This window comes from Aptenodytes patagonicus, chromosome Z (genome assembly GCF_965638725.1).
Source record: "Aptenodytes patagonicus chromosome Z, bAptPat1.pri.cur, whole genome shotgun sequence".
Classification (NCBI taxonomy): Eukaryota; Metazoa; Chordata; class Aves; order Sphenisciformes; family Spheniscidae; genus Aptenodytes; species Aptenodytes patagonicus.
The window spans coordinates 12,042,461-12,058,210 of NC_134982.1; the positions used below are offsets into that span (position 1 = coordinate 12,042,461).

General features: G+C 44.8%; 1 protein-coding gene across 3 annotated transcripts in view; it reads left to right on the forward strand.

The window, feature by feature from the left end:
• LOC143172350 (phospholipid-transporting ATPase ID-like) overlaps positions 1 to 15,750 on the forward strand; it is a 93,270-nt gene that overhangs the window by 60,339 nt on the left and 17,181 nt on the right. For all 3 annotated transcript variants that reach the window (XM_076361680.1, XM_076361681.1, XM_076361679.1), the window contains exons 12-18: positions 4,417 to 4,613; positions 5,761 to 5,969; positions 8,150 to 8,193; positions 9,744 to 9,909; positions 10,709 to 10,897; positions 11,763 to 11,878; positions 13,336 to 13,500. In XM_076361680.1, coding sequence (XP_076217795.1) covers positions 4,417 to 4,613; positions 5,761 to 5,969; positions 8,150 to 8,193; positions 9,744 to 9,909; positions 10,709 to 10,897; positions 11,763 to 11,878; positions 13,336 to 13,500 — 1,086 coding nt within the window. The remainder of the gene's footprint in view (positions 1 to 4,416; positions 4,614 to 5,760; positions 5,970 to 8,149; positions 8,194 to 9,743; positions 9,910 to 10,708; positions 10,898 to 11,762; positions 11,879 to 13,335; positions 13,501 to 15,750) is intronic.

The following is a 15,750-nucleotide window of genomic DNA, read 5'->3' on the forward strand; positions in this document are numbered from 1 at the left end:
TGCGACAGGACAAGGGGGAATGGCTTTAAACTAAAGGGGGGTAGATTTAGACTAGATCTAAGGAAGAAATTTTTTACGCTGAGGGTGGTGAAAGACTGGCCCAGGTTGCCCAGAGAGGTGGTGGATGCTCCATCCCTGGAAACATTCCAGGTCAGGTTGGACGGGGCTCTGAGCAACCTGATCTAGTTGAAGATGCCCCTGCCCATGTCAGGGGGGTTGGACTAGATGACCTTCAGAGGTCCCTTCCAACCCAAACTATTCTATGATTCTATGATCCCAGCCCCTGTTCTCCTGCTTTTTTCTCAGGATCCCAAAAGCTCTTTAGGTGGGCCCAGGGATGGGAGATATTAGTGGACAGAGCCAGTTGTGCCTCTGTGAGACTGAAATTGTACCAAAGCAGCAGTGGTTAGCCCAACTCCCAGAGCTGTGAAGCAATGTTCTGAACATCTACATATGCGTATTTGCTGTAAAGCAGTGCCACAGCACAGAAAGCCACTCCAGGGTCATCTTCAAGCACTCTTGAGTCCTTGCCCCGTGTACAGTAAGGACATGCCCTTGACTTTAGTAACCTTACACCAATCTCCGCCAAGTGAAAATCTTGATTATCATCATCAGCTTGTTTTCCTCAGTGTTTTCTTCCCTTGCACTTAAGGGGACAGCAAAACCAAAGAAGGTTTGGGTCTCTTACATTAAAAATTTTGCAAGCATTTGAAAAACTTCACATTTTCTTAGGTGTTCTGCTATGCACTAGCCGGAGAGCAGGATGGGCTGTGGGGTAGGGCTGTGGGGGATCCACAGGGCACAGAAACGGAGTAGAGAAAAACCGTATAGGGAACTCGGAATTTAGCGTTCAATTAAGATTTGCCAAATCTCCTTTCAATAGTCAAGGGTCCCACCCAGAGCTTTCAGTCTGTTTGGCCTCCCTTCATGAACACAAACGAGATAAATTTACCTCCTGGCTCTGTTTTAAAAAACTGAGCAAGTTGCAGACGATTGCATCAGCCTCTGCCTGGGTTCTTGGGCACTGATGGAGCCAAGGGTGTGTTTTTCTCCTTTACACGTTTTTAAGGCATCTAACATTTTGGTGTCTAAGAAAATCTCTGTCCCACCCTAAGCACCAGGCTCCTTGCACACTCAAGGGGATGTGGCATCAGGTCCTTCCAGCTCGCTGGGTGGTCGAAGGTTACAAAGCACGGTCATAAAAAGAGGCAGTATATTGCATTCTTGAGTTTGGAAATACAAAGCAGCCACAGCTTGCTATAAATAGTTCATTTTAAGTGTAATTAAACTTGTTCCATGTTAACACTGGCAAAGCTATTTTGTGTTTAATTGTCCATAAAACTTCCAGGCACAAAGCAGTGTTTAAGCAGGGCTCGCCAATGGAGTCCTGGTTAAATGTTGCCCTGGTCTGTCCCAACAAGGGTTAACCAGGGGTGAACCTTTCCAGATGGCAACCATAGCTGGTTTTTCACATTTGGAAGTGTTTCTCAGGAATCTGAGAGAGAAGTGAATGTTCCTCCACTGGGGACGCACCCGCCAGCTCCAGGAATGCTTTTTCCTCCAAAACTTGCTTTTTATCAGGCTTGTGGGAGCATGTTTTCAGAGAAATAGGGCTGTCACCTTCACCTCTTAAACAACTTATTGCTTCAAATCCTGGAGGAGAACTGAAAGTGCCAGTAAAGAAACCAAGACAGTTTTAATTCACAGTCCAACAGGAAATGTTTGTCAAAAGTCACCTCCTCTTTACAAAAAATCCTACTCAGTCCTGCAGAGGATCTTTTGCAGGCACCGCATGGGCAGGACCTAGAGAGGATGTTCACGCTGGGAAGCCCCATGAGCATGCACAAGCCTACGATCAGGGTTTTTTCATGTCCTTCTCTTGCAGAGCTGTGGTTATGATTACAACACCCTGCACACAGTTGTTTTGCTGCACAGAAATTAATCTCTGGGGCTGCTGTTAATGGCTCAGTCTTTTACATTTGTCTCAAAGCAAACAGCATGTTAGTGAACTTTGAGTAAGCACGAGTATCGTACACAAGTTGAGCTGTTAGGGACGAGAGCGTTGACATGCAAAATGCACATAAAGCAAAATGTGCATAAAGCAAGTGCAGTCGTAGACAAGAGCTGCTGTGATATGGGAGAGTTCAGTTGCTGTCTTGCCCCATGTGTATTTCTGTTGCTAAATCATACGTTGAATTTCCTACATGGATTGTGATATTCTACAAACTGACAATTTTTAACCTGTGGGGCAGCGAGGAGTCATTCAGGGTACAGTGATAAGATAGAATAGCCAGCTGGCTCTTCTAATTAATTTATTTTACCACAGACAAGGTCTGCAGAGAGAAGTAATATCTTTTACTTGACCAACAGAAATATCTACAAAAATGGACAGGCTTGTCTATTTTCTCTGTCTATGTCTATTGGTTTAATAAAGGACATTACCCGTCCCCAGCTCACGCCTCTCATATGTCCTTAAGTCATGATGATTACAAATGCACAATTCAAAGTCTGTTTTTACTGCTGGTCACAGAGGTTTAAAAACACTGCACCACATTCCTTAACAGCAAGCAATATTGTCTCCATTTCACAAGTGGAGTAACTTATTGGGCCTCCCACAATTAAATAGAAAAGCTACTACTGATGTGGGAAATAAATGTGTCCCCGGAAACTCAGCCCAGCACCTTTACTTAGTGCAGTCCCCTTTTAGCAGCTTCTTGGTATCAAAATTCAAGTTGGACGTATGTGAACTTTTCATCAAGTGATTCAAATCACTCCATAAAAGTATCCTTCCTCCTCTCACAGATTACCTCAGCAATACAACTATCAGCTTTACCAGCAATGTTTCTATGTTTGTACCTCAATTATCGTTTTTTAAAAAGGTTGATTACAGTTGTAATGTGATTGTTACTGGGTGGCCTTATACATAATGGCCCAACTTACTCATATTTCCTCCCTAATGACCATACTTGCAAGAGATTATTTTTAATTGCTCTGTTGTGCAACCTGATGATTCCATATCTTTACATTTTTATGAGGACGTTGGTTGTTTTAAGTTAAATATTTGGAGAAGTCCATATCAACAGAACCATTTTTATTACCATTTGTCCAGGAATGATGTCAAGCTAACTTCAGTTTATCTTTCCCTTGATCACCATTTCTACCTTTCAAATATTGGAATTGTATTAGCAGATTTTCAGTATGGTGGAGCTTCCCAGTTTTCAAAGCATTGCTAAAAATTAACCTTACTGGTTAAAAGAATTTCTCAGCTAGTCCCTCTAAGCTTTCATATTTAAATTACCTGGGCCCACTGGATTGAAAATGCTTATTATTAGCCACATGGTGTTCCTTGTCACAGAAGATAATCTGTCTTTTCCATCTGCTACATCATATGGGATAGATACTTCCTTCTGCTTCCTTCCTCCTTCATTCATGGATGACTGTTGTCTTGAACATGTCTGCCTTTTCCATACCTGCTCATGAGTTTACTGTTTTCTTTTCTTGATATTTTATATGACTATTAGATATTCATAGTTCTCTAATTCCTTGCAGTTTATATTAATTCCTATAACTTCCCTTCTTCCCCTTCTTTTTTTATACTTTTCCACATAATTTTATTGCTATGTTCTTGTTTTCTTTTAATCAAAAATTCTTTATGACGTGTGTAATGTTTTTGTGTCTATTACATGGTGTTCCTGAGCAAGTCCCAGTTTTCACTAGGGTGTCCCACTTTGAAATTCTCTTCCCAGTTGCTGTCCCCCTGATTGCTTTAGGCTTCAGGAAATAGGCTTCTCTAAAGTCCAAGGATACACATCACTGATTAGTGTTGCTTTCTGTTTGTTCAAAGGAAATGTAACCAGATTGTGATGGCAGGTACCAAAGCAACCATTTGTTCTGAGTCAGTGATTAACTCTCCTTTAACCATCAGAATGATACCCAGTGCTGAATTCCAACCTGCACAGTGCTGGATTTTCTGTGTTAAAAATTTTCTGTAGTAGTTTTTCAGAAATGGTGAGGAAAACTATGGTACATCCAGCAAATGGCCAGGTAAAGTCCTCCAGGCAGTTTCTATTCCCAAGTGTGCAGCCAGATGTTTGAGGACCCACAGCTCAACTCACCTCTAACGAGATTTGATGTTCTGCAGCCAGCTGCCCGTGAACACCCTGGTTTAGGTGTCTGCTTGGGACTTAAATCCCCAGCTGTTTGAGGTCTTGTGATTCCAAACTGCTAGACTCCGCACTGTGTAATTTTGTCCTTGAGGTAAAAGTGTCATAACTTTGCTGTTTCTCCTCCTTCACCGCTAGGAACATTTTCCTGTAATTCAGGCTGTCCAACCCTATCTAATTAGTTTCTTCTGATTAATCTGTACATAGTAAATTTCTTGTTTCTAAAATGCAATATTTTTGGGTTTTTTTGCAGATCTTTGCATTTTTAGCACTGATGTGTCTTATCCTAGCCATTGGCAATGGCATCTGGGAGTATGATAAGGGCTGCTACTTCCAGGTCTATCTGCCCTGGGCAGAAGGTGTCAACTCTGCCTCCTACTCTGGCTTCCTCATGTTCTGGTCATACGTGATCATTCTAAACACGGTGGTGCCAATTTCACTCTACGTCAGGTACGTGCCAGAACCTCCTTTCATGTTTCATCTTAGGAGAGGTTTAGCTTTTGCCTTAGCTGGGAGCAGCATTTTCCCTAGACGCAAATGCAACCCCATTGTGGACGATCGCAGACAACCACAGCGATGCTTTTCTTCTTTCTGCTGCCTTCGGAGGTCTTTGTCGGGGCTGGAGTGGGGACAGCAGTGAGCCCTGGAAGACAAAAGGCTGATTCTGCAGTTAAAGGGGAGGTGTAGGTGTAGGATGCTATAGGAGTAAGACTGGAAGCCTGTTACTGGCAGCGTCTTGCTCTCTCCCACTTGCACTGCCCATCAAAGTCAATGGCACGTTCTTTGAGGTGGTTGCAGGGCTCACGTGAGGAGTGGATTGCCAGGTAAGTAGGTGTAATCAGGTTGAGGATCCAAAGTACTTGGTGCTATATGAGCAGAGTGAATGTCGCCACTTCCCAGAGAACGTAGTGCTATGTTAGTTATTGCAGATAGGCAAGCTGGGGTAGAGTAGGCAATGCGTCCATGATGCTCTCAAAACCTTGAGGTTGGGGTGTAGACTGAGTAGGCCTGTATAGTTTATCATTGCACCTAACTCTTCAGACAGCTTTGCTACTGGGACGCTCTTTTGTCTCCCATTCCTGTCCAGTATGTCACACCAGCGGCAAAGTGGAAATTCATATTGTCTGAGAGCTGATATGGCTCCCTGGTTGGATTGAGTTACACAATGACTCCCTTGTTGTGGAGCTCTGGGTTGTTTGAGCTCTGGCTGTGCTCATCCCCTGGCACCTGGCTCAGCCCAGCCCAGAGCCCTGCTGGAAACCGTCCCCATCCGAGTACCACTCCCAAAACTGCACCAAGTGAAACCCACTGCTCCTGCCTCGCTTTTCAGTCTGAAAACTTCTGAAACTTTTCAAATACATTTTTAAGATGTTGTTTTATAAATAAAGGAATTTGCTATAAACCTAACAGATCATTTCAGCGGGACTTGCTTCAGCATTGCTTACCACAAGCCATTTAAGGACAACCTGATGAGTACACCCTGTCATTACCTTCAAAGTTGTCTTCTAATTGCAATCACTAATGGTGGTGCTGAAGATAAAGATCTTCTCCCTTAAACTAATGAATATTCCATCACCTTCTCTTTCTGTTTCACCAGTGTAGAGATTATACGCTTGGGTAACAGTTTCTACATTGACTGGGACCGTAAAATGTATTATCCGCTGAATGACACGCCGGCTCAGGCCCGTACCACTACACTCAATGAAGAGCTGGGGCAGATCAAGTACATCTTCTCAGACAAAACAGGAACTCTCACTCAGAACATCATGTGTTTCAACAAGTGCTCCATCAACGGCAAATCCTACGGTATATTATCTATTTGTCTTATTCTCTGAGTTTTATTCCATTGTATGCCTCTTCATCCACAGAGGCTAAATGTGATACCCAGAAGAGAGTGTCTTGTAAGAAGCTGCAGTGATCAAGTGCAGGGCTGCCCATCAGTGATGCCTGGACAGCCTTGATTACATCATTTGCATATCTTAATATCATTCCCCTGTCCCTTGTTTCCCCTTTTTGCCACCCTTTTACCTCCCTTTTTCTGCCCCTCTTATCATCCCAACTAAAGAACCTGCACCTTATTACTTTTTCCTCATTGGTCCCAGTTTTACTACATCTGTACTCAAATTTGTTTCTTTCTGATATCACTACCTAGGTAATCTCAGCCTTTTATGGTATTATTGACATGGTTACCCGGGTATTGCTAACCCTGCAAAACACAACACATAACTCACATAAGTAACTTCCTCCTAACCACTTGTGAAATCAGCCATCCCTCATGGGGTTATCTGCAAATTTTTTCAGCTTCTCACACTGTTATCTCTCACATTCAGCAATTTCTCATGTCATGAGGAGCGGTTTTCCACATCCCGTTCAAGTAGCTGAATCTTCAGTCAGCACCTAGTCAACGGCCTGGTCATTTGTCTTTAGCCCTGACATACTTCACTTACCAGAAGAGAGAAATATTTGTAGGGGTTTGGAAAAAATGGGAAACAAAAGTTGTTAGCAAAAAATTGTTACTGTCAATGTAACAGTCATTGACTTAAAAGGCTTGCTCATTGTATGGCCCCGGGCGGTTTTCTTCATACTACTCAAGAGGTGCTAACAATTCACAAACTGACTAATTGATTAACATCATTAGATTCCCCCAGAGAAATCAGTCACCCCTTATTTGTAGATTGATGCTTGTTTTGCCTGTGTCAGACCTGCTGATGGACTAGTGTGCCAGAAAGCTTGTCTTTTTTTCTCAGTGCTGTCAGGTGGCCTAATAAAAGAAGTTGTTTCTTCCTATAAATCTTGTGTTGTGTATATTTGGAGACCACCGTATCTCAAACAGCGCTACTATGCTAGCCAACATCAGTGCTGCTAAACAGTTTGAAAAATACTCATTCTGTTCATTCATGTGTCCTTAGTTGACTTTTCCGAAGTGGATGTCACCACTAACATAGATATAGGGTGTGGGTTCAAGAAATGAATGGGAAATATGCAGAAAGAAGGCAGACAGTCTATTGCCTATAGTTTTCTAAATGCTTAGTTTCTTCCTAGGAATGTACTTCTTCATATTTGCTGCTCAGGGGCATTTGGGAAAGCCATGCCAGAAAGGATGAATTAGTTCTGCTGCCGGGGAAGGTACTCTGGAGGCTTAAGCTTCCCATTGGGAAGGAGGTGTCCAAAAGCCTCTTGGTTACAGTTCTCAGGGGATCAACTGATGTGCATCTCAGGAAAGATGACTTCTGAGTTTCTTCTACACCCTCAGGGCTTTTGTGAGGGAGTACCAGCACCTACAATTGACTTTGGTCACAGCTGAGATTGCTGGTGCAGGTATGGATCTATCATTCATGTAATTCACCATATTTCAATCTTATTTTAATGAATTGTTGAATCTGGCTGGGCTGGGCACAGTCCAAACCTTCCAAGTGAAATTTTTCTTCAGGCAGAACAAGTTTCAATAGTGTTTCCTGGAGACGTCTTCCATTTTTGTGACCAGATCATCAGTTCAGGGAAAATGAATAGAGCAGCCTTGCTACCTAGACATAGGAAGAATGGGCTTTGACAACTCCTCCTCTGTGGCTGTCTGGGGACTGTTGCAAACCCAACATGATCCAGGAGCTAGATTTCATTTCACATTCTGAAGGGAAGGTACAAGAGAAGTCATCCCCTGAAAGCACCTTCGCTTCCTACCTAGTACTATCTCCTTTCTGGGTTCAGCTTGACCCAAGTCTTCTTTACCCAAATGCCAGTCATTTTTATGGTAACTGCTTTGTGTTTCAGGCATCTGTCAGTCTCTGGATTTTGTCATGGATTAACATAGAAACTGATTGATACGAATCATCAGTCTCCAGTGCCCATGTCAAGATAATTATGCTTACTGAAACTTTTTAATTAGATACTAGCTTCAAAACACTTTAACCAATTTTTGTGGTAGAGAAGCTCAGAGACTGCACTGATCCGGAGTTTGTGGCTATAACCTCAGTCTTTCTTGCTTGCAGGTGACGTGTATGATACGTCTGGGCAAAGGATAGAAATAAATGAGGTAAGTGCTCAAGTGCTATCAGGATCTCTGCTTTCAGTGAACCTGCCTGCCTAAGTGCTAGTGGACACAACCCACCCAGGCGCAGGTCATGCTCTTGACCCTGCAAGAGCTGATGTTCTTGACCCTGACAACAGGGATGTGTGTTCTTGTGGATGTCAGAGGATTGCCAGAGTTGCATTCCCTTCCAGTAAGCCTGGTTTAAACCTGCAGGTCGGGTAGCCTGAGTGCCCACTGTTCCCTCAGCTTCACATGACATCCTAGTGCATGTAGAGCTCCTCTTGAATACTTGGACATTGATGTTTGTTGGAAACTTGGACATTGGTGAATTTTATTATCCTTGGCAGTTAATTAAAGCTTTGGTGGGGAATCAGCGAGTTCAGTTCATATCCATAACAAGGTCACTGTCAAATTCCCCTAATATCTGGACACTGAAAGTGTGAAAAAGGGTGACTTCTCCGTTTCTCACTAGCCTCTGCTTGCTGGCACAAACCCACATGTCTTGGATTTCTAAAATGTCTGAAAACTGCTTGCAGTAATCCAAGATACAAATGGCAAGATGATGATGAAAATTCCACTCCTCATTCCAATGATTCATTTCCAGGCCTTTTAAAACTTAAATTACCCACTGAAATGGGCTATTTGTGCCGAGTGCTGTGCCTCCAGACTGCCCTCGCTCAGGCAGCAAAATGCAAAGGGCTGACTTGCTTGGGGACACATGCTAATCTCCTGCCAACTGGCTGCCCGGCAGCTCTTCCTGCCCATGATACTCACCGGAGCAGCGTCCTGCTGCCCACACATCCACGGTGTTGCAGTCCCTGGACCTTGCTGCGCAGATGAGCGTGTATGCTCTTGCAGTAAGTGCTAAATGTCAGCTTGCGGAGGTCAAAAGGATGACTCCCATCCTGGAAACTCTGAGCTCACTGGGGATGGGGTGGGAGTCGGAATTGTCCTGGGCAGGCTCGGCAGCGCATTCCTCCATGACACATCATGCTGTGAGCTTCTGGCCATTTTTCTAGTACTGCTTGGGGCTCCTTGTTTTTAGATAAAACAGGCAGTGCCTGTGGAGTTGAACCTTTACATCACTTGTCTGTCATCTTTTTTCCATATTAGGATTTTTTCTTGCTTTGGGGGAATAGGGTGGAGAACACAGCCTTTTGAATTGTTTTAAATTGGGCTTCCACATTCCCCTATCACAGGCAGCCATTGACATCAGGAGCATGATGCCTCCAAGCAGGCATGTGTTGAAGGCAGGCATTTCTTTGCTATAGAAATCCTTTGGCGGGGATCCTGTAGGAGCATTTGCTGTCGTACAGAGAGCTAATCAGGTTTTCAGCCTGAGTGCTGCTCTGAAAGGCACCTCAAGTGTCTGTCCTCTCCTGTGATTCAGTAGCTTTCATGAACTCCCACTTACTTTGACTCACCAATCTCTGTCATGAACAGCCCTGCAGGAGAGGGCCCTTTGTAAAGGTAATGAAGAGAGAGGGGCTATGATGGGCAGTCATTGGTGTACAGGCATACGACACAAATAACACCGAGCCATATTTTTGCAGAACACAGAGAAGGTTGATTTCTCATACAACCAGTTAGCTGACCCGAAGTTTGCCTTCTATGACCATAGCCTGGTTGAAGCTGTGAAGCTGAGTGATGTCCCGACGCACAGGTTCTTCCGGCTGCTCTCACTCTGTCACACAGTGATGCCAGAAGAGAAGAAGGAAGGTGAGGACTGTTGAAGGCACCAAACTGAGTGGTTATGTTCACCCTGCAGCACAGTATGTCTTCTCTCCACAGAAGCTGTTATTGGTCCTTTTGGCTCCCTGGTGATTTTCTGTAGTATATGGCAACACACAAATCAATGTCTTTGGAGATGCCACATGGGAAGAGAAAGGACCAGGGCTTCCACTCCCTGTGTGTTCCTGTGGTGGAGCTGACGCTACTGCAAACACCACATCTCTGGAGTGCAGAAATTGCAGGTGCCACAGCTTCCCTGAGGTGGCAGATGGCTTGCCCCACTCTTTCTCTACTCCGCACCAAGTCCCATAAAGCAAAGAGCATAGAGCACCTATCCACTGGAGACTTATTAGCTCCACTCACCCAGTGTTCCCACAGGTACTGGGTCAGTCTCATCAAATCCCAGACAGGGTGAAAACTGTGCTTTAAAGGCTAGAACCATTAATTGACACATGTAAGGTGAAAATACTGATGAGAAAAATACATGCAGATGTAACTAGAAGGGGTTAAACCCAAGGAAGTTGTCCTCTCAGTGAGATCTGTTGGACTCCAAAGAGAGTGATAAAAGACCCCAAAAGAGTCTAGGAGGCCTCTTGCACTGTCCTGGAGGATGGGATAATGGGACTTGATGGAGACGTGTGGACATAAGGTGCTTTTTAGTGCTGCACCTCTGGGGATAGACAGAAAAGCAAAGAGTTAACTGCTATATAATGTCTTTGATTTTGTCTTTGTTTAGCCTCAGAAACAAGGCATAAGCCACACTGCTTTTTTTTTTCTTGCGTGTCAGGTAACTTGGTTTATCAGGCCCAATCTCCTGATGAGGGAGCCCTCGTCACTGCTGCCAGAAACTTTGGTTTTGTGTTCCGGGCTCGCACACCAGAGACCATCACTGTCGTGGAAATGGGAGAAACAAAAATCTACAAACTCTTGGCTATTCTTGATTTCAACAATGTTCGCAAGCGAATGTCTGTTATTGGTATGTTCCCTTTGCTCCCTTCTTTCCTTCCTGACATTTTAGGCTTTCAAGTTGGCCCTCATTCTACTCCGATGCCTTTTCCTAGGAGACGTCCTTTGCAATGCTTTCTGAATAACATTTACTTCTGAGCACTTGAGATGGGCTGCCTTGACTTTTCAATTACACAGCAACAGTGCTAGATAAATACTTAACTTAGGTAGGTGGGAGAACATCTTAACATCTGGACCACAGTGATGGAGCAGCCTCCTGAAGACACTAAGCTTTTTACATATCTTACTTCCCTCATGACAGTGCAGGAAAGACCTTCCTTCTAATCAGCTTTAAAATTATCAGCAAAATCTCAGAAAGTGGGAAAGGAGAAAGCAAGGACGAGTAGAGAAGCCAGCTTTCCCAAAAGGAAAATGGAGAAATGATTCAAGAAACCTCGTGTAGCCTTTATTAACCCTCCAACATCCTCAGATATTTCAGGAATTGGAATATCATAACTGTAGCCAGAGAGTGGTAGTACCTATACCGGTAGGAGCAGTAAGAACAGCAGAACCAGTTCTCTAAGAACAAGTTGTTCTTGACTTTTGAATGCAGATGTCCTGCCTGAAGTGCTGCCTGTAGGAACCACGTAGTCCAACAGAGCATCTGCTCAGACCAGTGCAATCTGGGTACAGCTGCCTGTGCTGCTACCACTAAGGTGGAGAGTAGTTGCATTATCTTCTTTTCTAAGCAAAGCTTGTCTTGATTCCTGGGAGTTTGCCAAAACTTGGTGGAGTTTGGACACCTCTAAAAACCATTCTTTGTTTTGATGATAGTGCTGTGAATCCCAAGTGTCTCAGTTGGGGATTTGTAGCATTTCTTTTCCTCTTCCTCGTAGTGCGGAGTCCAGAAGGTGACTTGACTTTGTACTGCAAGGGGGCTGACACCATTCTTTATGAACTGCTTCATTCATCCTGTGACTCTCTCAAAGAGGAGACCACAGAACACCTGAATGTAAGTGTTTCCTTCTGCACAACATCTCTGCATTGGATGGTTTCCTTTTCTCCTGGTGTGGAAATGTACTTTGTATTGAGACAAAAAACAGATTTCAGAAGCAGCACCCAAGCACTAGGTTTTTAATTTTTTTTTTCCATGAGGAATGGAGAGGAAAATAAATTTACAAAGCCTTAAAGGTCTCAAATCAGTTGCCTAAGCATGGGCACCAGGTGCCATTTGAACTGCTCTAGGGTATCCAGGACATCTGGACACAGATGGCAAATGCAATGCAGGACATTCAGAAGACCTGTATTCCTCTGGAGTAGGAGCTGGAAGCCAGGCAGGATAGGTGAAACACCTGAAGTGGCACAACGCATCTGTGTTTTGGCAACTAAATTCCATCCAAGTCTGCTATTACTCTACAATGCACGCACCCGATGCACTCAAGCATGCCTTGGATTGGGATAACTTGGGTGATCAGTAAAGGGCCACAGAGGGGTTTACCTTCTTGAATACAATTCAGATTGCAGTGATTGTGATCCAAGAGGTGTCAGTCAGAAGGGACTGGGCGGGCACTGGGACATACCCACCTCCCCTTCTTCCAGACCATACAGGGGCATATTGACTGGGCAGCAAGGAAAATGTGTCACTCAAACTTGTGGCCTTTTATATTGTTGATGGTGTGCAGCGGGAGGTGGTTAGTCACCTAGCTGGATGTTTTGGCCAATATTTACTCCCTCTTGCGATGCCAGATGCTGCTGGTACAATGCAGAGCACGAGATAACAGAAAGTTTTGCCAGAGGGGTTGTGCAGTAGCACAAACATCTCTGCTCACTGCCTGGGGGAGCCAGAGAAAGTTGCTGGCGAAGGAGAGGGCAGAGCAGAGCTGTGGATGTAGCCTGTTCCTGATGCACCCTTACTTCAAGCCTGGGGGAACACCTCCGTTTTCACAAAGGGATGTCTGTTATTCCTCCAAACACTGAGAGCCATACCATCAATCATACCTCTACAGAAAGCACAGTTACAAGGACTTGCTGAGGTGTCATGACTGACTGTGCTCACGCTGTGCACTTCAGCCAGCATTGGTACCCTAAAAATGTTGAGCCCAGGTCCAAAATTCAAGGCTGTGTTCAGTGTTTATTTAGGTCTCATTATTCTGAACCTTATGTTGAGAAATACAAATCTGGGAAACAACTGCCTGGTTTAATGTAAAGCTTTAGAGCCAGAAAGTAGGAAAGCTCTTTTGAATTTGTTCTTTGTAAGGAGTATGGACGGCAACAATAAAGTGGTCTGGAACTAGTTTTTAAAAAGTACCCCAAGGTTTGTGGCCTAAATCATGATCTTTTCACCTTTCCTCTGCAGACTTTAGGCAAGAAACTTTTACAAACAGCTGTTTGCTTTCCGAGGGCCCTTTGTAAGCCCAGGTGAGCAGACTGTTCTTCTTTGACCTATTCTGCCTCACCACTGTCTCACAGGAGTTTGCTGGTGAAGGTCTGAGGACACTCGTGGTGGCCTATAAAAACCTGGATGAAGACTACTTTCAGGACTGGATCAGGCGTCACCATGAAGCAAGCACTGCCTTGGAAGGACGGGAAGATAAATTGTCAGAGTTATATGAAGAGATTGAAAAAGACCTAATGGTTGGTGTTTCAGGGAATCTGGGCCAAGCTCTGGGGGAGGCAGCGAGGATGGTGGTTTGTCAATAAACAGCTCAGTATGACTTCAGTAAACATTGCTCTGCAAACAGCCCAGTGGGTTGTGTGATGGGAGCGGATAGGAATATGGCAGTCCTGGGTTTTCACTGGCACCTCCGTCAGGAGCCCATAACTGGGGTGTCAGCCACCAGTGCAGGGGAATGGTTTTATTTTAACTCACGTGGGTGTCGGAGTAGCTTTCTCGTGATGAAGTGACATACCAGAGCCTAAGGGAGATGATGTGGACACAAATATTTCATAGCTATCCTTTGTATGTGCAAATGGCTGATCTATTTATTTTCCTGTCTTTGAAATAGCAGGCAGTGAATAATCCCCAGTGCCCCTCCATTTCAGAGAGCATCTTCTTTGTTCTTGCAGCCCTGGGCAGGATGGGGAGGCGATGTCCATGAACATGTTTGTGTCAATTTGAAATAGGGCCAAACTGTGATCTTCAAGTCGTTCTTCTCTCCCTGAGTGTTGTTACAGCTTTTTGAATGCTCTGGGGGGTCTGCCTGTGTTTTAGAGCTGTGAATAATGAATAAAAAGGATGTGTGGGATCTGAGGGGAAGCAATTCAGCTTTTGCACTCGCAGCAGTGCTTTTCTGAAATCTCAGAAATTCTGGGAGCCGCACCGTTGCTCCTTCCATTAGCTGTACGCTCAGGATGCCACAGGGCCTGGGAAGAAGCAAGTGTGAACCAAGGAGATGCTGACCTCTGGAAGTTGCATAGTCCATGGGGCAGAGCCTACTGCCCTTCTGGGTCTCAACAGAGGAGCAGAAAATGCTGATCCTCCAGTCCAGAGGACTGTGTGACCGACATTGTGCAAATGCTCTGTGGGCCGTGTTCAAAGCAGGAAAGACATGGAGATTTAGGAAGTTAAGGGGCCAGCTGCTTTGCAAGAAAGGGTTATGAAGCTCATGGCCTGAGTAGAGAAAATGTCATGGGCTCACAGTAGGAAGAAGTGTGGCTCAGAAGAAAACACTGTTTACACAAGACCCTTCTCTGTACTCTGTACAGGAGTGACTTTACTTCCCGAAGGTGCTGTGGGAAGAACAGAGGGTGGGTGTAGGAAAACCTGGCTTGTGACAGAGAGCGGGTGTGACAGCCAGAGTCAGCAAGGCAGTAGATGGGTCTTGTGGAGGTGTAGAGGACTGCCAGGTATCATAGTCCGGTTGATGGGCAAGAGCGGAAGCCCCTGTGTGTGGCAGGCTCCTGCTAGGGGCCCTTTGGAGGGAGTAAGGATATAAGGACACAAAGGGGTGGAACGTGGTTAGATTCACAGAATAGTAGTAAAAATACTATTTATCATCGATTGACCTAAAAACTAAGGAAGATCCACAGTCAGGAAGGCATCACGAGTGTCCCTCCAGCTGCTCTTACACCAGATCATGGGCAGACAGGCAAAGGCCTGTCAACAATACTATTGTGCCTTTCTGCAGCTCCAGAAAGACAATGGCTGTGGGGAATGCAAGCCCCTCTTCCTGGGCACTTTTGACATCAGTGTCCATCTTTGGGCTTCCAGCTCAGACTCAGGCTGCCAAGGACGAGCAGGTGCTCCCAGGAGGTGGCTTTGTATGCTACAAGCATTTAAGCTCTCGCTAGCTGGACCAGGGACTACTGCTGTAAAATGTGGACTGTGCAGTTTTGAGGACCCTATAGAGAAGTTCTGTCAGAGCTGTTGTCTACATTGATAACACTCATAGCTCATGAATGGTGAACATCCCAGGAAGTCAAAAGGGATCTTGGGCTTAAAGCCAACCTCTGAATTTAGTCTCCCAACAGCAGGAGGTAGGTGGTAGCAGATGCTGTCTAAACCTGAGCTAGCAGTGAAACCTTCATGTCCCTTTGATGATAGGTTAAAGCCACCAAGTATCTCCAAAATGCAGAAAAAGCAGTAACTTTAAAATAACCAAGGTTTGTGTCCTAAGCAGTCTGTGGTTTAGTTGTGTGACAGAGTGGAGCAGGGGTGATGACAGGTCTGTTATGGGCTAGAGAAGATGTTTAGCAGCCATATGACAGCTGCAGTACAATATAGCTGGGACCAAGCTCCACACTAGAGGATGCATATGGAGGTTTGGGGACATGGATCCACAGCTGTCTTTGTCCCTCAGGTAAAGCTCTATCTGCTGTGAAGGCGACACGTGGAAGAACACAGACCTGTAGGTCTGCAAACCTGTTGGCAAATCATTTCATGGA